Source organism: Vairimorpha ceranae (assembly GCF_000988165.1).
Source record: "Vairimorpha ceranae strain PA08 1199 chromosome Unknown NODE_10, whole genome shotgun sequence".
NCBI classification, from domain to species: Eukaryota; Fungi; Microsporidia; family Nosematidae; genus Vairimorpha; species Vairimorpha ceranae.
Window position 1 is genome coordinate 39,903 of NW_020169305.1, and position 19,929 is coordinate 59,831.

The 19,929-nt window shown below is 24.9% G+C and overlaps 14 protein-coding genes across 14 annotated transcripts; 7 read left to right on the plus strand and 7 right to left on the minus strand.

Annotated features, from left to right (window-relative positions):
• Positions 1-255: 255 nt before the first annotated feature.
• On the plus strand, positions 256-1,368 carry AAJ76_1000040158 (adenylate kinase related protein; the record flags this gene model as incomplete). The annotated part of the gene is made up of 1 exon (XM_024473519.1): positions 256-1,368. One exon carries the CDS (start codon positions 256-258, stop codon positions 1,366-1,368), a length of 1,113 nt encoding a protein of 370 aa, XP_024331616.1.
• Positions 1,369-2,058: 690 nt separating this feature from the next.
• AAJ76_1000042440 (hypothetical protein) lies at positions 2,059-2,538 on the minus strand (the record flags this gene model as incomplete). The annotated part of the gene is made up of 1 exon (XM_024473520.1): positions 2,059-2,538. The coding sequence occupies one exon, from the start codon at positions 2,536-2,538 to the stop codon at positions 2,059-2,061; it is 480 nt and encodes a 159-aa protein (XP_024331617.1).
• Positions 2,539-2,590: 52 nt separating this feature from the next.
• AAJ76_1000042493 (adenylate kinase) lies at positions 2,591-3,130 on the plus strand (the record flags this gene model as incomplete). Its single annotated transcript, XM_024473521.1, has 1 exon — positions 2,591-3,130. One exon carries the CDS (start codon positions 2,591-2,593, stop codon positions 3,128-3,130), a length of 540 nt encoding a protein of 179 aa, XP_024331618.1.
• A 1,120-nt stretch (positions 3,131-4,250) lies between these two features.
• Positions 4,251-4,448, minus strand: AAJ76_1000044350 (hypothetical protein; the record flags this gene model as incomplete). Its single annotated transcript, XM_024473522.1, has 1 exon — positions 4,251-4,448. One exon carries the CDS (start codon positions 4,446-4,448, stop codon positions 4,251-4,253), a length of 198 nt encoding a protein of 65 aa, XP_024331619.1.
• Positions 4,449-6,192: 1,744 nt separating this feature from the next.
• On the minus strand, positions 6,193-6,564 carry AAJ76_1000046466 (hypothetical protein; the record flags this gene model as incomplete). The annotated part of the gene is made up of 1 exon (XM_024473524.1): positions 6,193-6,564. One exon carries the CDS (start codon positions 6,562-6,564, stop codon positions 6,193-6,195), a length of 372 nt encoding a protein of 123 aa, XP_024331620.1.
• A 229-nt stretch (positions 6,565-6,793) lies between these two features.
• On the minus strand, positions 6,794-9,220 carry AAJ76_1000049122 (hypothetical protein; the record flags this gene model as incomplete). The annotated part of the gene is made up of 1 exon (XM_024473525.1): positions 6,794-9,220. One exon carries the CDS (start codon positions 9,218-9,220, stop codon positions 6,794-6,796), a length of 2,427 nt encoding a protein of 808 aa, XP_024331621.1.
• A 540-nt stretch (positions 9,221-9,760) lies between these two features.
• AAJ76_1000049663 (putative histidine--trna mitochondrial) lies at positions 9,761-11,053 on the plus strand (the record flags this gene model as incomplete). The annotated part of the gene is made up of 1 exon (XM_024473526.1): positions 9,761-11,053. One exon carries the CDS (start codon positions 9,761-9,763, stop codon positions 11,051-11,053), a length of 1,293 nt encoding a protein of 430 aa, XP_024331622.1.
• Positions 11,054-11,816: 763 nt separating this feature from the next.
• Positions 11,817-12,512, minus strand: AAJ76_1000052414 (hypothetical protein; the record flags this gene model as incomplete). The annotated part of the gene is made up of 1 exon (XM_024473527.1): positions 11,817-12,512. The coding sequence occupies one exon, from the start codon at positions 12,510-12,512 to the stop codon at positions 11,817-11,819; it is 696 nt and encodes a 231-aa protein (XP_024331623.1).
• A 794-nt stretch (positions 12,513-13,306) lies between these two features.
• AAJ76_1000055656 (protein argonaute-2) lies at positions 13,307-15,754 on the minus strand (the record flags this gene model as incomplete). The annotated part of the gene is made up of 1 exon (XM_024473528.1): positions 13,307-15,754. One exon carries the CDS (start codon positions 15,752-15,754, stop codon positions 13,307-13,309), a length of 2,448 nt encoding a protein of 815 aa, XP_024331624.1.
• A 297-nt stretch (positions 15,755-16,051) lies between these two features.
• On the plus strand, positions 16,052-16,915 carry AAJ76_1000055954 (hypothetical protein; the record flags this gene model as incomplete). Its single annotated transcript, XM_024473529.1, has 1 exon — positions 16,052-16,915. The coding sequence occupies one exon, from the start codon at positions 16,052-16,054 to the stop codon at positions 16,913-16,915; it is 864 nt and encodes a 287-aa protein (XP_024331625.1).
• A 59-nt stretch (positions 16,916-16,974) lies between these two features.
• Positions 16,975-17,475, plus strand: AAJ76_1000056877 (n6 adenine specific dna methylase; the record flags this gene model as incomplete). The annotated part of the gene is made up of 1 exon (XM_024473530.1): positions 16,975-17,475. The coding sequence occupies one exon, from the start codon at positions 16,975-16,977 to the stop codon at positions 17,473-17,475; it is 501 nt and encodes a 166-aa protein (XP_024331626.1).
• A 63-nt stretch (positions 17,476-17,538) lies between these two features.
• AAJ76_1000057441 (hypothetical protein) lies at positions 17,539-17,769 on the plus strand (the record flags this gene model as incomplete). The annotated part of the gene is made up of 1 exon (XM_024473531.1): positions 17,539-17,769. One exon carries the CDS (start codon positions 17,539-17,541, stop codon positions 17,767-17,769), a length of 231 nt encoding a protein of 76 aa, XP_024331627.1.
• Positions 17,770-17,801: 32 nt separating this feature from the next.
• On the plus strand, positions 17,802-18,503 carry AAJ76_1000057704 (dna-directed rna polymerase ii subunit rpb3; the record flags this gene model as incomplete). The annotated part of the gene is made up of 1 exon (XM_024473532.1): positions 17,802-18,503. The coding sequence occupies one exon, from the start codon at positions 17,802-17,804 to the stop codon at positions 18,501-18,503; it is 702 nt and encodes a 233-aa protein (XP_024331628.1).
• A 178-nt stretch (positions 18,504-18,681) lies between these two features.
• On the minus strand, positions 18,682-19,719 carry AAJ76_1000059621 (hypothetical protein; the record flags this gene model as incomplete). The annotated part of the gene is made up of 1 exon (XM_024473533.1): positions 18,682-19,719. One exon carries the CDS (start codon positions 19,717-19,719, stop codon positions 18,682-18,684), a length of 1,038 nt encoding a protein of 345 aa, XP_024331629.1.
• Between the last annotated feature and the right edge of the window lie 210 nt (positions 19,720-19,929).

Genomic DNA, 19,929 nt, shown 5'->3' on the forward strand with positions numbered 1-19,929 from the left:
TTAAATTATTAACTCTTTTTTAAGTTAAAAATTTAAAGACTTTGAAATTTCTAAAAAAAGAAATTAAACATTAATTAACGATATCAAAAAAGTAATTTTATATATATTAAGAAATTAAACAATGTATATAATAATTAAATCGTAACATTAATCTATTTAAAAAATTTTTAATTAAAGTTTCCTTTTTTATTATTTAACCCCATTGGTTAAATTAAAAGGAGGTAGGATTATAAAAGAATCTATTTAATCACCCATATGGAAGAAAACAAAAGTTTTAACAAACGGAAAAAAAGTATAATGATAATAGATAAAAAAGGGCGCACAAAAGAGTTAATAAAAAATGAAGATAGTGCTTCTACACTAATTGATCCAACTGAAAAAGTAAATAAAGAAAGCGGAATAATGTTGCCAAAAGATCAAGAAAAAAGTGCTTTAAGTGAACATTCAGTTACTGAAGTATCAAAGATAAATGAAATTTCTAAAGTAAAAGAAGGAGAAGAAGGAGTTATAAATGTTCATACAGAAGGTAAATCACCAGAGACAGCCAATTTACATGAAATGTCAAATAAAGAAAATGTAGGTGAGAAGAATAAAGAAGAAAATGTAGTTGAGAAGAATGAAGAAGAAAATGAAAATGAGAAGAATGAAGAAGAAAATGAAAATAAAGAAGAAAAAAGTGAAGAAAATGAAAATAAAGAAGAAAATATAGATGAGAAGAATAACGAAGAAAACAAGAACGAACCAAATACCAGTAAAAACATTTCTTCACCAACAGAGAAGAAAACACTTAGTATGAGAAATGCAGAGATAGCAGCAGGAACATCTGTCGGTGCTGCTGCAATTATGTTGGGTAAAGGTACAGAAGAAAAAAATGTCGTTATAGACGAAGACCAGAATGAAGAACATACAGTATCTGCCGATGCCAACAGAGACATATCACTGACCCAAGATGAGAAAAATAATATAAAAACCAGAAGTCCGTCTTTTACGCCACAAAAAATACCAACTCACGCTTTAGACCAAGATAGTGAAATTTTGAAAGAAAGAGAAGACGATAATGTAGAAGCAGAAGGCCACATGTGGAAAAGGAGAAAAATATTTGCATGTTTTTGGCATGAAAAATACTTTTTACTGACTAAAGAAGGTATATTAAAATATCATAAAGCTAATGGGACAAAAAAAAGTAAAGGAAATTGGGATCTAAAAAAGATTAATAGGGTGCATGAAGTGTTTATGGGCGGACAGAATCATCCTTTTAGACTTGCACTGATGGGTGATGAAGAAAATTTTCTTTTTGGTTTTGACGATTCAGATAGTAGAGAGTACTGGTTTATTAAACTTAGTAAATACACTAATCAGGACAACTAATTACAGCAGTACATTAAATAAATAGACACATTGTATCTATTAGACAATGTTCAGATTTATTTCTATTAAATTTTTACTATAAAGTTTATTTTCCTATTACATTTGTTATATTTACGGACAAGTAGCACAGCAGTTATATTTAAAAATTATATAAGCATTTTTACATTATTTTTAACGCAGAATAAATAAAACCCCCTTCCAATGTATTGTTACACCTCTGTATTAAAAGTTAGTAGCGTTGAGTTGTTATATCTTTTATAAATAATTAAAACCTTTTATAGAACTATAGAATAAAACGAGACATTTGCCTAATAAATAGGTTAGGTGAACTGGCTTTTTAAAATCTGACAATTCCTTAAAAAATCCTAATTTTGTAAATGAAAAAGATAATCATATACTAATTTTAAGTTATATTAATTAATTTAAAAAGCCAAGCAAACATTTTAAAGTTATTAAAAAAAGATTAAATGTATAATTACATAGACTAAAAATTACATAGTGTTTTTATAAACTTCATTAAATTTATTCTAAACATTTACATTTAAATTTTTATAACGTGTTAATTACGCCATTAAGATAATAACTTTTAATCAGATACAATAATTTTTAATAAAAATTTATTAAATTTTTCAATATAACTGTATAACTAGCACACAGTTATAATAATTAAATAGCTTTTATTAATACATTTTAATCAGAAATCATAATCTCCATCACTTTATAAAAGAACTTTGCAATCTGTTCTTTTTCAAAACTGATCTCATCCCCAAGAACACCCAACTCATCGATGTTCTCTGATCGCACCAACGAATAAACGTACATATCATCCTCAGGCACCAGTTCGAAATGTAAAAATCTATTATCTTTGTTTACGTTGTATTTTACCACATATTTATCACCCACCTGTGTAATATCTAATCCTAAAAATTTTACATACAGGTTAGTACTTCTAAGTAACTCATTTTCCTTCTGTAAACTTGTTATTAACTCATTCTCTGTATTTTTTATTTCTATATCCAAATCAGCAATAAATTTAGAAGGGCTGTCTTTTTTTTTAGTAACGGAATCTGATTCATCTTTTACCCCTTTTGTGTGTCCAGTAGATTTAAATGTGCTCTTAGTACTCCTTTTAGGAGTCTTTAACGTTACTCGTTTCTTTGGTGTTTTCATTTTGACCCCTGTAAAAAAAATATTTAAAAATTTAACATCCCTTTTTGTTTACATGTCCCATCTTATTATTGTAGGACCACCAGGATGTGGAAAAGGCACTATTAGTAAAAAACTTGCCAAGGATTTTAATTTTAAACATGTTAGTACAGGAGACCTTCTAAGGAATACTGGGGATAAAAATGTACAAGAAATACTAAAAAATGGTAATTTTGTATCCGATGAATGTATTACGCAGTTAATTGAAGAAGAATTACTTAACAATTCCTGTATTTTAGATGGATTTCCTCGTACATTAGTACAGGCTGAATATCTTGAAAAATGTAAAGATAAGAATATTAATATATCACTTGTTTTATTAATTAATACAAGTGAAAAAGAATGTATTAGAAGAATACAGAATAGAGAAGATCAAAGAGAAGATGATAGAGACGTAGAAGTAATTAGAAGAAGACTTAAAGTATATCACATGTGTACTGAACCACTAATAGAATTTTATAAAGAAAGAAATTTACTGGTGACAGTTAATGGAAATAAGACAAAGGATGAGGTGTACAATGATGTATTAGAAATATTAAAAAGAAAAGGTATATGATTTATTAAAAAATAAATGACCATTAAATTAAAACATTTGACAGTTTATTAAAAATGAAGATATTTTTAATTTATTTTTATTAAATGTACTTTATTGTTATATTGAGCTATTTTAATACAAAAAATATTATTATTTGTAGGTTAGATTTCTTACATATATTGATTCTTTGCTTTTTTACTGAACGATTCTATCCTGTATGTCAATCTTTGTTCTTCTCATTTTTAATAATAAAATTTCTCTTTCTGTGATCTAGCAAAACGTTTTTATAAATTTAATAAAAAGCCACTGATTGAATGTACGATTTAATTATGTTTAATATTTCCAGATCCTTTCTTAATTTTGTCACTACACTATTTTATGTTAAAATTTATATATTTTCGTGTTTTATTCCAACACAACAAGCAGATAGTATCTTCGTAAATTTTTAATACCACTTCTCCTTGGTTATTAAGAGGTGTGACACTTTTTGGAAATTAAAAAACATGGCAAATATTTCGGTGTTGGTATATGAAAAGATGTTTGACTGGTATATTACATTTTTAAACACTCATGTTTTCTAAAAGTAGCTCTTTTGATAACAAAACACATTTTGTTTTATTTTTCTGTCTTTATTACAATGATAATCTTATTATATAATTTTAATATTTAGTTGAAAGAATAACTTTTATCTCTAGTTATTTATTTGTTACACTTTGTTAAATCGAAAAATTCTTAATTTTTTTCCTGTCTGCTCGATTTTATATCTCTTGTATTATAATAAATTTAAAATTTAATCATTTTATTATCTCGTCTCATAAAGCATGTCCTTATATTTTTCACATCGCGTTGCCATTTTGTCGACCGTTTTTTTGAATACAAGCGATAAATTTAATATTTAAATAATGAATACAAGCGATAAATTTAATATAAACAATGAATACAAGCGATAAATTTAATATAAACAATGAATATATTAAAAAAAATAATATATATAAATATTTAATATTATAAACAATGCATATTTAAACGACATTTAATATTATAAACAATGATTTTTTAAAAATTAATATATAAAAACAATAAATATATAATAAAAATATATAATATTATAAACAATAAAAATATTTACATATAAACAAATTTATTCTTTAGATTTCGCATCATCTTTCTTATCTTCTTCAGTTTTGTTTTTATCATCGTCAGAATTTGTAGTACTGTTGGAGGTGGGTGCTGTACCGCCAGTGTTACCTGTATTATCATTCTCTCCTGCTGATGTTGATCCACATGCTCTTGCAAACACAGCTAAAGAAATAAGAAGTACTAGATTCTGGAAATTCATAAAAAATGAAAAAATTTTCTTTAAATATTTTTAATAAATGATAAAATTTTTAATTGGTTATTTGGTGATGATTTTCAAACATTTAATGAATTACAGTAGTACTAAAATAAATTGTAATGTTTTAGTATTAAATAATGTATGTAATATTATTTAATCAAGTTTTTATTACGTTGTTTAATAACTGATTGCTTTATAATGAAAAATAAAAACTATTTGTAGAAGATAAAAATAGGTAACAAATAAGTGGTAAAATTAATTGCACATATTATGGTAAAAATTAATAGTAAAAAATAAATAATAGATTATTAATAATAACAAATTTATTGTAGTATTTACAGTCATTGAAAATATTTCAAGTTAATTATTTATTATTAAAAAATTCTTCTTCTTAATTTCAATGAGTTAAAATAATTGACATGTACTAAATTAATGGCTTGTATAAAATGACAGAAATTAAATAACAAATATTAGATTTATAATTTATTTTTTAAATTTCATTTTTTTAAATTTTTATTACAATATTTTAACAAGTAAAAATGTAATTAGTTCTTGTTCACACCTTAATATTAGTAAATAGACTTTAGAGATACACAAAATAATAAAATAAAAATGTTTGTAACTAGTAAGTGACATTACTAATATTTACAAGTTTTATAATTTATTAGAAATTTTTTAATAGCATGGATGTAATTTAACATTTGTAGTGTTGTATTTATAAAAAAATAATTATTTAACCTATAATTTACAAAATAAGTAATGAAATAAAGAATTGTAAAAATGTTATGACAAGAAGCAAACACATTATTTTCTTTCAATTTTTACAAAGAAACAGAAATTTTGAAAATTAGGATTTTCAAGGAAATTTATACAATTTATGATGTAGAGCAGTTTAAAATATTTAAAGAACTTACTGCTTTGTGATTAATTAAAAAAGACAAATTTGCAGTTGTGATATTTTAATGAGATTAATTAAAAAAAATGTTTGGTAGTTATTAATGGTATTAAACTATGACCCAGTGTTTGAAAATTTGCGCTGTCTTTTTTTTATATTTTCCATATTTAATTTTCGTGCGAAAATTGTTCACAGAAGACAAAAGTCAACCCATCAAAACAATTAGCTAGTTTGGCTATGATAGGAGAGACTGATGGAGAAGAATATGCAATTGACTTTAAATAAATTAAATTATGTTTTACAAAAGAAAATTTTATAGTTGCCGAATATGTTAACTGTATGGTATTTAGCAACATAAGAAAAACACGCAGCTGTTTTCTTATATTGTAGTAAATAGAACAAAGAAATAATAATGAAAATTTTTTAAGACAAATAAAAACTTAATAAAGAATTATTTATAATAAACGAAGCGCTTATTTAATATAAAATTGTTATAAAAATATGCTAAATTAAATCATTCCTTAATTTTTCGAATCAAATATTTATAGTCAAAACATGAAATGTATGTCTAAAACCAAGTTAAGTGTACAACAAGAACCCCAAAGCTCGACTTCTTTGCAAATATTTAAAAAATTTATACTTTAGTATATTCATAATTTTCAAAATTAGCGGACTTCTAATATCTCTTCTGTGGTTGTTGTTAAATAAATTATTAATTTTTAAAAAAAGTTCCGAAGTTTAATTATTCAAATAAATAATTAAAAATTTTTGATTAAATTTTTTTTAAAAAAATAATTTTAAAAATATCACCAACAAATTTAAACTATAACACATTTGATTTAATAAAACACTTTATTTTTTTTTACCCACAGTTCCTTCGCTTCCTGCTGTTTGTTCCTCGGTCTTTTCGGATCCTTCGCTTCCTGGTGTTTGTTCCTCAGTCTTTTCGGATCCTTCGCTTCCTGGTGTTTGTTCCTTAGTCTTTTCGGATTCCTTCTCCGGGTTTGCAGATTCCTTCTCCGGGTTTGCAGATTCCTTCTCCGGATTTGCAGATTCTTCTTCTGTTTTTTGTTGTCCCTCAGCCTTTCCAGTTCCTTCTGAAATTTGTGCCGGATTATCTTCACTACGTTTTTTCGAATCATTAAATCCAAATAAAGGCCCACAACACGCTTTTCCAGTAAATAAAGCTAATGTTAATAAAATAGTAAAATTTTGTAACTTCATAAAGTACTATTAAAATTTCTTTTTATACTTTTATTAATCAATAATTTAAGTTATTGGTATATTTTTATGATCTCCAAATATAGAAACTCAATATTTGTAAAATATAAATACTAAATGTTTATAATTTCCTCTTTTGTAAAATATAAAGCTAATTTTACATTTTAACAAATTAAGTAATTAATCAATTTATTTAATATAAATGATATTTAATTTATACTAAATATTTTATTTACTTAATATCGATTATATTATAAAACTCTACTTTCTTATTTTTATGCCACCAATAAACTTTTTTACTTTTTAAGAATATCCCACTAATTCCTTTACTTACACACCACATTTCTAAATTTTTAATAACTTTTATAAAAATGTCTGATCCTTCTAAATGCATAATTCTAGATTTTTTATATTTTGTACTTTCAAAATATAACATTTTTGTTAATATTCCCATAAAATTACGACCAATAATAATTTCATGTACTGGAAATAACGTGTAAGTGTATTTCTTACCTTCAAGATACATACATAATTCTTTCTTATAAAAAGATAATTCTATGTAGTAAATATTATTATTAATATTTATATTTTTATATATTCTTGTATTTATATTCTTTATTTCTGTGTACATTATTCCATCCTTTACTCCCACTGTAAATGTCTTATCTTTATTACACAATTGTACTAACACTTGATGTCCTTTATTAATGTACTGTGTAAAAGATACATTTAAAGTAAAAGAAGATGTTTCATTAATAAATTGTATATATGACTTATTAAAGTATAATCCATCAGGGAGTGTTTTATAATTTTTTATAATATTGTATTTTACTGCACTACCCCAATAATCCTTAGGAATATTATTTATACTTTGTACTTTAAGTATAGGTAATAATTTACATATCTTAATGTATAAAGTATTGTATTTTATATATTTATTAAAATATCTAGTAAATATCTTCTTATTTAAAAAGTATAATCTATAAATGTATTTCTTAGGAATATTTGTAGTGTTAGATACAAAAAGTAACTTTAAGATTAATTTATATTTCTTAATTAAACATTTAGAAGTATTTTCTATGCGTATAATTGAATGCATTTCAGTGTATGAATTATCCATTGTATTACTTAATTTATTATTTTCTATTAATTTACTATTATCTATATTATTATTTTCTATTGATTTACTATTATCTATATTATTATTTTCTATTGATTTATTATTATTTTCTATTGATTTACTATTATCTATTAATTTACTATTATCTATTAATTTATTATTATCTGTTTTATGTCTATCTACTTTATCTTTACATTTATCCCTAAATTTATTCATTAATTTATCACTATATCCTTTACCTTTATAACTATATCCTTTATCTTTATCACCATATCCTTTATTTATTAAATACATTTCATTTATAAATCCTTCAATAATCTTCAATATTCTATCAAAAAATAGTGTATATATAATATCATAATATTTATAAATATATATTATCTTTTTAATATCTGTAATATATTTACTTATATACTTCATATTATATATTCCAAGTCTTTTAATAAAATACTTAAATATTTTATAATCTTCTAAAAGTCTTACTACATTGCTATTATACATTATTTCTAATAAAATATGTATATTACATATTTTTATTAATTTATAATTAACTCTAAAAATATCTATTACTGTTTTATCTACTACTTTTATATTATTAATAAAGTGTCTATTAAATGACTGTTTATCAATTATTATTAGATTTTTAATTAATTTAATGTACATTAAATAATCCTTCTTAATAATATAATCACAGATTAATATTGTATATTCTTTTGTATCCTGTGTGTGTGATTTACTAATAAGATTATTCATTTGTTTAGAATGTTTATAAATATAATCTATAAATCTATAATTAATAATATTAGATCTTAATCTTTCTAATATATTTATATTTTTAATATATCTAAGTTCTGTAAAAGGGAAATCTTTAATATTCTTAATACCAAGAATATTCCAAGATACACTCTTGGGTGATTTATTAACCCAGTTAATAATTGTAGTAGAATCATAAAGAAGGGTGTAGTGAATAAAATAAAATATATCATAGAAAGGTAAAGAGATGTTAACTTTAAGTAAACATCCTACAATAAATATCCTAATATATTTTAAATGATCATCTATACTATTTTTATAAAAATTATTAATAAGCAGTGATAAAGAATTTATATTGTAAATTTCTACTGAATGAAAATTTGATATCTTAAATCTGTGCTTTTCATGAATGCGCGCTTTTTGTAAAAAATACGAAAAATTAAATTTTACGCTTTTTAAATATAAAATACACAGAGTGTCTAATATCTGTGTATCTATAAAAGAATAATTAGTATTAGTTTCTAATACACAAGATAATACTTCATCTATAATATTAAATTCTGTACTAGTACAATTATTAATTGTATTTATTAATCTTTTAGTACAATTTAATAATAAATCTCTAATCACACTATCCTCTGTATCAGTGTGTATAAGTAACTTAAGATTAGTAAAAAGACTATTCTTATCAATTGTACTTTGATTAATATTTCTATTTATTACAGAAATAATATTTTTAGTGTCTACAGTTAATATAGGATCTTTACTTGGAATAAGCTCTTTCATTGTTTATGCAAATAAAAAGTTTTAAATAATTTGAAACTTAAAATTTAATGTTGTAAATAAAGAAAATATATTATAGTCTTTTTTAAGTTAATTTATTTATTGTAGTTATAATCTTTGTATTGTATAATTTTTGTATTTAATCTTGTGTTGTATAATCTTTGTGTTGTATTATCTTTGTATTTAATCTTGTGTTTTATGGACCTTTGAAAATTCTATATATTTTATGATCTTTGAAAATTCTTTATATTTTATGATCTTTCTATAATATAATCTTCGTATACTCTTTGTATAATCCTATGTATTGTAAATAAAATAATGCTTTTGAGTTCCTTTTTATCTTTCAATCTTAAAAAATTAGACAGTTCATTTAAAACACATAAATTTTTTATTAATTGCTTTGTTATAAAAATAACCATCCTTATTAAAATAAATTAGCAATAAAAATTCTTTCTAAACAATATAAGTATTAGTAAAGACAGATTCTCTCATTTTAAAAACTGTTACTTCTCTGTAATCAAAAAATAAAATTTTTACCCTTAAATGTCACTTAAAACCCCTAAAGGAACCACTGATTTAAACCCTGATGACGCACTAGTGTACGAAGATTTAATTGATAGAACAAAAAATATTTTTAAATTACACGGTGCAGTGCCTATTGATACACCAGTTTTCGAATTAAAATCAATTTTACTAAATAAATATGGCGAAGATACTAAACTTATTTACGACTTGAAAAATAATGGTGGTGAGGAATGTGCACTGCGATACGATCTAACTGTCCCTTTTTCGCGGTATATGTCAATGAACAAGCTAAAAAAAATAAAAAGATACCAGATTGGAAAAGTGTACCGGAGAGATCAACCAAGTGTGGTACAGGGGAGGTGGCGCGAATTTTTACAAGCGGATTTTGATATCGCGGGTGAAAGTCTTCCGATGATGGCGGATTCTGAACTTGTATGTTGTATGAACAGACTACTAAAAACGTATAATATTGGAGATTTCGTAATACGCGTAAGTGATAAACGTATTTTATACGGTATTTTTGAGGTGTGTGAAATACCTAATAATCTTTTTGCAACTGTATCTTCTAGTATTGATAAATTAGATAAAATGGCTGTAAATGATATTAATAAAGAACTTAAATTAAAAGGATTAACAGATAAACAAATTATTAATCTTAATATCTACATTCAAAAATCGGGAACTGTGGACGTGTTAGATTTTTTGAGAGAAAACGATGTGTATAAAAAGTGTAGTGAAGCGGTTGATGATTTATGTAAATTATATGAATACTGCAAGATAATGAAGTGTTCTGACCACCTTATTATTGACTTAAGCTTAGCACGAGGACTGGATTACTATACTGGAATGATTATAGAAGGTAAATATTTAAATAAAAATATTGGCTCTGTAGCGGGTGGAGGTAGGTACGATAATTTAATTGGATCTCTTGAAAATTCTTCGTATACAAACACATATAACGTTCCATGTGCTGGGTTTTCTATTGGTTTATCAAGGATTTTTAGTTGTATACAAAAGCCTAAAGTTAATACAAATGTAAAGGTCTTTATTAGTGCGTCGGGTAAATTATTTTTAGAAGAAAGATTAAAAATTCAGAGTATTCTTTGGGAAGCGAACATCAGCCTCGAGACATTTTACAATAAACGAAATAATCCAGGAGAACACAAAAAATATTGTGTTAAACATGGAATAAAATATCTAATAGTTGTCAAAGAAGAACAATATAATAAAGGGTTTGTTACAGTAATTGAAGTTAATACTAACCTGGAAAATGTTATTATGATTGATAATCTACCTTCACATTTACAATAAATATTTTTTATTAAAACAGTGTTATATTAAACTTTTTTAAAATTAGATAAATTAAAAATTTATAATAAAAAGAAGAATGGTACTTATTGTTCGATTTAAATATATTCATCATAATAAAAATATATTTTATAGTATAAAAATAAGGAGTAACTATATCTAAGAAATATATTTGTTTTGGGTATAAACGCCTTAAAACTTTTATTTTTAAAATAAACTTTTAAAGTAAAAATTTTTACGAAGTAAATGATATTACAAAAAAATAAAATGCATTTGTACGGGATAAATATTCATTTTCTATCAAACAAAAATTTATATTAGATTTTAAGTAAATTAAACACTAATGTTTGTTTTTTTATCTGTACATCTTTTACAATATTTGTGAATGCTATGTGTAGGAAGTAAAGATGTAGACATGTCAATCAGCAGTATTGGGTTGATGGCTTTGACATATCTGTTATATAAATAATAATTATTGAATAAACCCATGTTTTGTATCAACAATATGAAATCTTAAGATGCGTAAACTGTTAAATTTACAGTAAAAAAGTTATCAAAAAAAAAGATTTTTTTTTATGAATTTTGAATGAAGATTTCGTAAAAAAAATTTTTAATAACACGTTAAATATTAAAAACACCCTGCGCAGGACACAACCTCTCAGGTTAACATCTAAATACTTTACATAAGCACAACAGAATTATCTTAAAAAAGCCCTGTATATATAAAATTATTAGTATTACCAAAAAATTATATTTACATTGAATATCAAATCGCAAACTTAACCCCCGAGGTTCTCATATTTACTACGGTATCTTCTGCCCACTTAAATTTTAAACAAATGCTCTGATATAACATCTGTGGCACTAAACTAGAATTTAAATTATCACCTAGAAAAATATAAGGTTCTATGTACAATCCTGCTTGTAAATTGTAAATTAAGTAATTATCTTTCTGATGCAATGTTAATTTCGTTTTTTCACTAGCAAAAAATATAAGGTCTAGTGCATCAGCAGAAACCACGCGCTCAAAATTCCTACAAATAATTTCTATATTTTTATCGTTAGGGTTCTTTATTTGAAACTTATGTTTTATGTTAGAACTACTTAAAGGAAAATCAATATAAGTTGTTTTGTCAAATTTAGCAATTATACTTATTGAATTTTGTTCTTCAAATTGTTTAATCAGAACTACTGAATTTTTTTGAATGGCCTTGATTTTACATTTAGAGAACATATTAATTGCCAGACAAAACATTGATGGATGGTGTATTATCCGTGTTTTTTTATTAATATCGAAATTAATATTAATTTGGTCGCATCTTTGGATTTCAGTAGCAATTTTATCAGTTTTAGAAAAAATATAAGTAAAGCCATCCGGATTTATTATCTTTAAACTGTAAGAGCTTCCTACAACTTCTAAAAGTATGGTAAATAATACAAAATAAAATTTCAAAATTGACATATTATAGGGCGTAAATGTAAAATACTAAAATATTTTGAACATTTATCAAATCTTAAGAAATAGTATAAAAATCTTACAAATGTGATTAATATAAAATACTAAAATATTTTGAACATTTACCAAATCTTTAGAAATAGTATAAAAATCTTACAAATGTGATTAATTGACACATGGCATTTATGATTTTTGAAAAAAGTTTATAATAAAAGTATAAGTTAAGATTTTTAACCTTTGTCAGATTTTCTATGGTTATAAATTAAAAAAAATTATTATTATTTTTTACAAATATTTTAGGAAAAAGATAAATCAAAAAAAGTAAAATAACTAATTTTTTTAAACAAGAATTAAATTTTATAAAGTTTATAGTATTTTTTAATACCAATAAAATTTTATAAAAGAGAGTAATTAAATTTCTTATAATTTTCTTTTTAGGACAGTAAAGATGTAGACACGCCAATCAGCAGTATTAAGTTGATGGCTTTGACATGTCTATTATTAAATAATAATTATTGAATAAACTCATGTTTTGTATTAATATTCTTTCATTTTATTTTTTACACTAGTGTAAAAATAGTACAATGTGTAATCCACATTTTATTTATTAATATACATTAATAATATAGCTTTCATTTCTTTTGTATAAATAGATTTCTGTGAAAAAGTATTCATTTTTTTATAAGGTAGCAATAAACAAATACTATTTTTATAATCTGTAAAGTTTAAATTTAAAAAATATTTTTTAAATACATTAATAATTTTTTAGATTATAAACCAACATAAAAATAAACTTTTAATCAAACGTAGTAAAGTTTATCATCCAACGCAGGATTGTGCTGGACCATATTAACTTTATCAGAGCCATGCTCTTTCTCAAGATAAGCTTTTCCTCTGAAGGCAGCCAAATGCGCGTAATAAATCGGAGGTACTACAGAGACAGCTTTGGTCGCTCTCGCATAGTTATGGCAAATTCCGTAAACAAATTCATAAATCTGATCAGCACTATATTCAGATTCATTTAATAAAACTAAATACCTTACTGGTCTTGCTGTTCCTTGTAGGGCATGATGAGATACTAAATAAAAATCAAATAAAATAGGATGCCCAATCTCTTCCACTACTGTACCAGGTGGGACATTTCCCCTATCGGCATTTTTAAAGTTGCTAGAAGGAGGAACATTAAATCTTATTGAATGTCTCTTCTGAGCTACAATAAAAGTAATTTTAGGACTATACTTTTGTTCAATCTTCTCACAACCTTGCTTAATAGCATCAATTTCTTTTTGAAATATTTCTTGGAACATAGTGTCACCTACTCCATCCCTAAAGATAATAATTTGATCTGGCTTAGCCTTAGCTTTCGCATAAAAGGATTTAAGCAGTACAATAATGTCATCCTTCAAATTTTCAACTATCTCATGTCTTCTGTCTTGCTGCTTAATAATAGTTTTAAAAGATGTAAGTTCATTATTCATTCCTCCAACAATAGCTACAACACTTGGACTGTTCAAATCACCAATACCAGGATGATTTACATCAATTCCTATCACCAAAGTAGCTTTTCCTTTCACTACTGAAAATTCTTTATCAACCTTAAAGTTCACACCGCCCAATTTAGAATTAATTTTTAACAAAAGATTACCAGCAAATTGAGGATTGTCCAATCTGGAAAAATTCTTTTCTAATACACATTGAGTTACCATTCTTGATCTTGTCTCAGTTTTCCTCTTAATTTCTTCATATCTTGCTGTACTTTTATCAGGTAAAACTACCAATGAAATTTCTGCTGCTGCTCCTGGCTTATTAGCTTCTTGAATAATCTCATCGACATTTCGAACACAAATTACTTGAGGATTCGTTTCAAATATCACACCATATTTTCTAGCTGCATCAACAAATCCACCGAGAGATTTTCTGATGTTAAATTTTTGTGGATCGCTAAAAAAGAAAACATTACAATTCTTAATCTTAACCGGATTAAGAGCAGATGCCTTAAACAAATTCCAACTACCTTTTATCACATCCTTTTTAGCAGATTCATCATTTCCCGCAAATTTAATTTTAGGAGTCTGTAATAACTTACCTTTACACTTCGCAAAGTTGGAATCAAAGACTACATTAAAAGAATCATTTTCCTTATTCTTCAAAATTGGTAAATCCCTAAGCTTATCCTGAATAATGCTAAACCTTTCAACTGGTGGTTTGGCAGCATATTTAATCAAAGTAGCTGTTTGTTGTTCATCCAACTTTTTAACATATCTCTGCCCAGCATGAATGTTTAACACTTCAATGGGAAAATATAATTCCATTCCTCTTTTCTTAATTATAACAACAGGTAAATTCGGATACATAAGCGGCTTATAAGTATTCGCAAAATATTCTGCTACGGTATACGACTTACCATCCATTTCGAACCTACAACTGCTAGCAGGTTCTTTCAAAATTCCTGATGCTTTAAAACTAAGTTCATTTTGCTTTGGCCCACGGTGATTAGTTTTTACCTTAACATTTTTAATAAATTTCTCAAAATCATACCAAAATCTTTCTCCTAGATTTTCTCTTGATAAGTCTACAGAATCATTCCTTCTCTTGTATTGAGTATTATCCCTTCTGTCAAATCTATGAGATTGCCTTTTAGATTCAGTGATAAGTGACACAATAACTTCTGTAAGTGGCATACTCTTGTAAAAACCTGAGAATGCCGTGTCAACATTTAAATAAAAACCACTAGAAGTAAGTTTGATGTTATGAGCAAGTCCAATCCTTAACTCAATAACTGCACTTAATGCTCCATCTGACTTTTCATCAAACACTCTGTGCCTATCATTAATACTATTTAACTTCTGCCAATACCTTGTTACAACCTCCAAACACTGAATGTGCTGACTCATATCCATACCTTTCTTGAAATCATTCATGTCATAAGAATTTTTATAAACAATATCAATTGTAATAATCTTCTCCTTTCCTAACTTCAATGTCTTGTTCTGAAAATGATTTGTAGATACAAGAGTGTTAACACCATCAAAAGCTATTTCAGGAAAATCCGCCTTATGCTCTGAATAAGCCCTCATAAATGTTTCAAAAACAAACTTCCTATTAATTTCAGGTGTAAATCTTACATCATAATAATGTAGAGTAATCATCTTACCAGTATACTTAAACATGTTTGTTTCAAGGTCGATAGTCGTAGTCCCAATTTCCATAGATTTAGGTCTAACTGCTGGATAATTTTTATGCTCCATTAAGGGCTAATTTTTTTTTCTATTTATATTTTTTAAAAATACTCTGCATAAAAAGAAAACAAACAAAATGTAAAATATAAATAATTTAAAATTTTGCATAAATTTAATTAAATCGATAATAGCTAAATTTATTTACTTTTGTAAAATAGATTGTATAAAATTTTCCCTAAAATTGATATCTTAGACATTTATAAATTAAATCAAAAATATTTAGTTAAATCATCAAAAGAAATTAACTTTTATATTTTGTCTAATAGATTTTTAAATTGTGATATTTAGAATTTATTTGTACCCTTAATGATTATAATTAAGTATTTTGATATTTATGTTCCATTGAATCAGAATACAAATTCTTTTAGACATTATGGTTTTAAATTTGATAAAATATTATTTTTTGAGTTACATGAACTCTTACATATCATAAATAGTGATATAAAAGAAGACTATCCTGCTTATATTAAAGCGTATTTTGAACTAAAATCGAAGTATAATTTATTAAGATCTAATAATGATTTGTCTGTAATTATCCCTTTTAATAAATATTTGTACAAGGAACTTGTTTCTCTTAACAAATATTATATTGACAAGTACATAAAAAAGAATTCATCCATTGTAGATTGGAATGATATGAAAGAACAAGAATACAAAAGATTAGATAATAAAGAGATGTTGTTGTATAAAACATTAAGTACAAAGCTTTGCAAACACGAAAATTACTTCAAGAAAATATCAGAAGAAGTAGAAACCTTTGTTCCTTTACACACAAATTCTATACAAGTCACCGAACCACCTTCATATTCTTCTTGTCTTTTGTTTAAAATTATAGAAGATTTCAATAATTTTAATATTACATTTCCCTCAATTGATAATTCAGTGAATTATTTAAAATGTCCGGTTAAAGCAAATGAAGAGATGAATTTGTTAAATTACTTTAAATTTTTTATTTATTATTGTAGAGCAGATTTTAATAGAAACAAAGATGAACATTTAGCTGAAATTTTATTTGTTAATAAATATGTTAAAATTAAAGAGCTGACAAATGAATTTAAAAATAAAGTCATATGTGTAATATCTAACAATGATTATGTTATTTTACATGCTAAAGAAATTAAACTAGATTTTACAATTAGTGATAAGCATATTAAGAAAAGAAAGATATAATTTACTATCTTTAAGATGTTGGGTTGTTTTGATGACCAAACAAATATTTACCCTTTAATATGAATTCTTTTGATTGGTATTCACCTGATGAAGATAGTTATACTTTAGTTGATGTATTACAAGAGGAAAATATACAAAATTCATTAGTTATTGATCTTGGGACTAGTACAGGATTTATTACTAATTCTTTAGACAAATCTAATGTAATAATAGGTTCAGATTTAAATTTAAAAGCATTAAAAAAACAAAAAGAGGGTAATTTGATACACATGGACCTTTTAAATTGTATCCGACAGGATTTAATAGATATAATAATATTCAATCCTCCATACGTTTTAAATTCAAATTGTTCAATTATTGGAGGAGGGGTAGATGGATGTGCTATCATAAACAGATTTATAAAAGAAATAGAATGTAATATATTTTATTTATTAGTTATTGAAGCTAATAAACCAAAAGAAATAATTAAAAAAATAGAGGCAAAGGGATATACAGTTCAAATAAAAAAAATTAGAAAAATTTTAGGAGAGACAATATTTATTTTAAAAGGAAAAAAATAAATTTTTTTTAAATATTTAATTTTGTGCAATGTTAACTACAAATACTTTTTTACCCTCCTAAAAATGAAATATAAAATACTAAATAATTTATCGATTTTTTTAACCATCACATTTACACTTCTTAGTCTGTTTTATTTTCATTCAGAAATTTTACTAATTTATAAATTTGTATTCCTAATTGCTATTCCTGTACTTTTATATTTTAATAGTTCATTTTTGTATTCTTTTTGTTTACAAATTACAGTATTTTGTGGACTAGTGTGCTGTACAAAACTATATGCTTACAAAGAATAAATCTGTTTTTTCTGTTAATACCCTTTTTTGATATGAAGATACTTATAGAAGAGTCTACTGATAACATAATAAAATTCACCTTACGTGATACATATGTATCTTATGCCAACGCTTTGCGTAGGATTCTTATTTCAGAAGTTCCTACTGTTACTATTGATCTTGTAGAAATAGAAATAAATAACACTTCATTACCCGATGAAATGATAAGCCATAGACTAGGATTAGTACCATTGTACACTAAAAAGGATCTTGTTTTTAGAGATGACTGTGCTTGTGATGATATATGTGATAAGTGTAGTGTCTCTTTGACACTTAATGTTTCTAATAATACTGATATGCCTATGGTTGTAACATGTAAAGATCTTAAAAGTCAGGATGATGTGGTAATTAGAAGTTCGCCAGTTATCTGTAAATTGGGTACACGGCAAAATCTAAAAGTAATTTGTAAAGCGTTTAAGGGTGTAGGAAAGATTCACAGTAAGTGGAGTCCAGTATCAGTAGTCGGCTTTGAATATGATAGTGGTAATAGAAGTAGGAGTACTACATACTGGAGAGAAACAGATGTAGATAATGAGTGTAAAGAAGAAGAGGCGAATCTTATAGATGAAATTACCGAAGTTAAAATGTGCGTAGAAGTTGTCGAAGGATTTGGTAGACCAGTAGATATTTTAAGAAAAGGATTAGAGATTTTGAAGGGTAAGTATGAGACATTAAGAAATGAATTGATAAATTAAATATTTTTTATAATGATTTATATTGTAATATTAAATTTAAAGTTCGATGTATGTTATTTTAAATACATATATCTTTTTTTAATTTATTTTAGTATTATTTGTTTATGCTATTTTTCAATATATCACTGATGTCTAAAAAATGCTGTTTTTTATAAACACTAGTAATATAATCAAAATTTTATTTAACTCTTAATTTTTTAGTGTGCTTAAGTTTCTTTCTTCTTGTCTGTTCAATAATCAGATTATCTCTGACGCGTTTAGTATATAAGCATCCAATAATACTATACATCTCTTCAGTGTAAACGTTCTTTTTATGTGCATTATTACGATAATCTCTAGTCACATATTTATTATCAGAAGATATTTCATTTGTATGTACCACCGCCTTAAAGACAGGCTGTAGTGGTTCTAACTTTTCATAATTTATAAGTTTTACAGTATCATGACACTCTTTATTTCTTTTAAAAAATTTTAGTAAAAAATTGCGATCATCAATTCCCACTTTTTCTAAAAAGAGATCATTTAACAGTAATTTACGCAATTCGGTTTCTTTCTCGCTGTAGCACTTTTTATTACATTTTGTTAACAGACACCCCATTTTACTTATGTATGTATATAAAAACAATATATTAATATCTAAACCGTTCAAAAGAAAATCTTTAAGTTTTTTTAGAATTTTTATGTATTCATCTGTACCACATTTATAGTTATATACCATTTTATTATCAATATCCATAAAAAAGTTATTATTGTATTTTTTATAAATTAAAAAGCTCTGATATGTAAATGATTGATTATTATTACACAATAAAGTAAATATTTCTGTACATTTATTGTTAAAAAACCTAATCTCATCATCTTCTACAGATATTTTGTTCTCGTCTAATTCTTTAAAAATTCTTAATTTATCAAGACTTCTATTAAAAAATCTTTTATAAACAGTCATGTTCATTTCAAGTAATTTACGGTCATTAAACTTTATACAAGTAAGCCATATTTGTTCTATAACGAATAAATCTTTAAAACTCCTTTTTATAAACTTCTGCAGTAATCTAATTGACTTTTTATAGTGTGTAGGTGTAGAATACAGATAAATTAAATAATTAATGTTACAATACTCTAATTGTTCTATAAGAGGCTTGTTCTCTAAATCTACATTTGAAATAGAAGGAAGGCCTCTAGTAATAAAATCAGTTTTTAAAAATGAATTAAGCATTAAGTAAAAGGGGATGAATATAGAAAGATATTATAACAGTAAAGTGAAAATATTTATTCACTAAATTTGAAAAATGAATTAAATAATAAGTAGAAGGAGATAAATAAAATTATAACAGTAAAGTGAAAATATTTATTCACTAAATTTGAAAAATGAATTAAAGAATAAGTAGAAGAAGATAAATAAAATTATAACAGTGAGATGAAAATT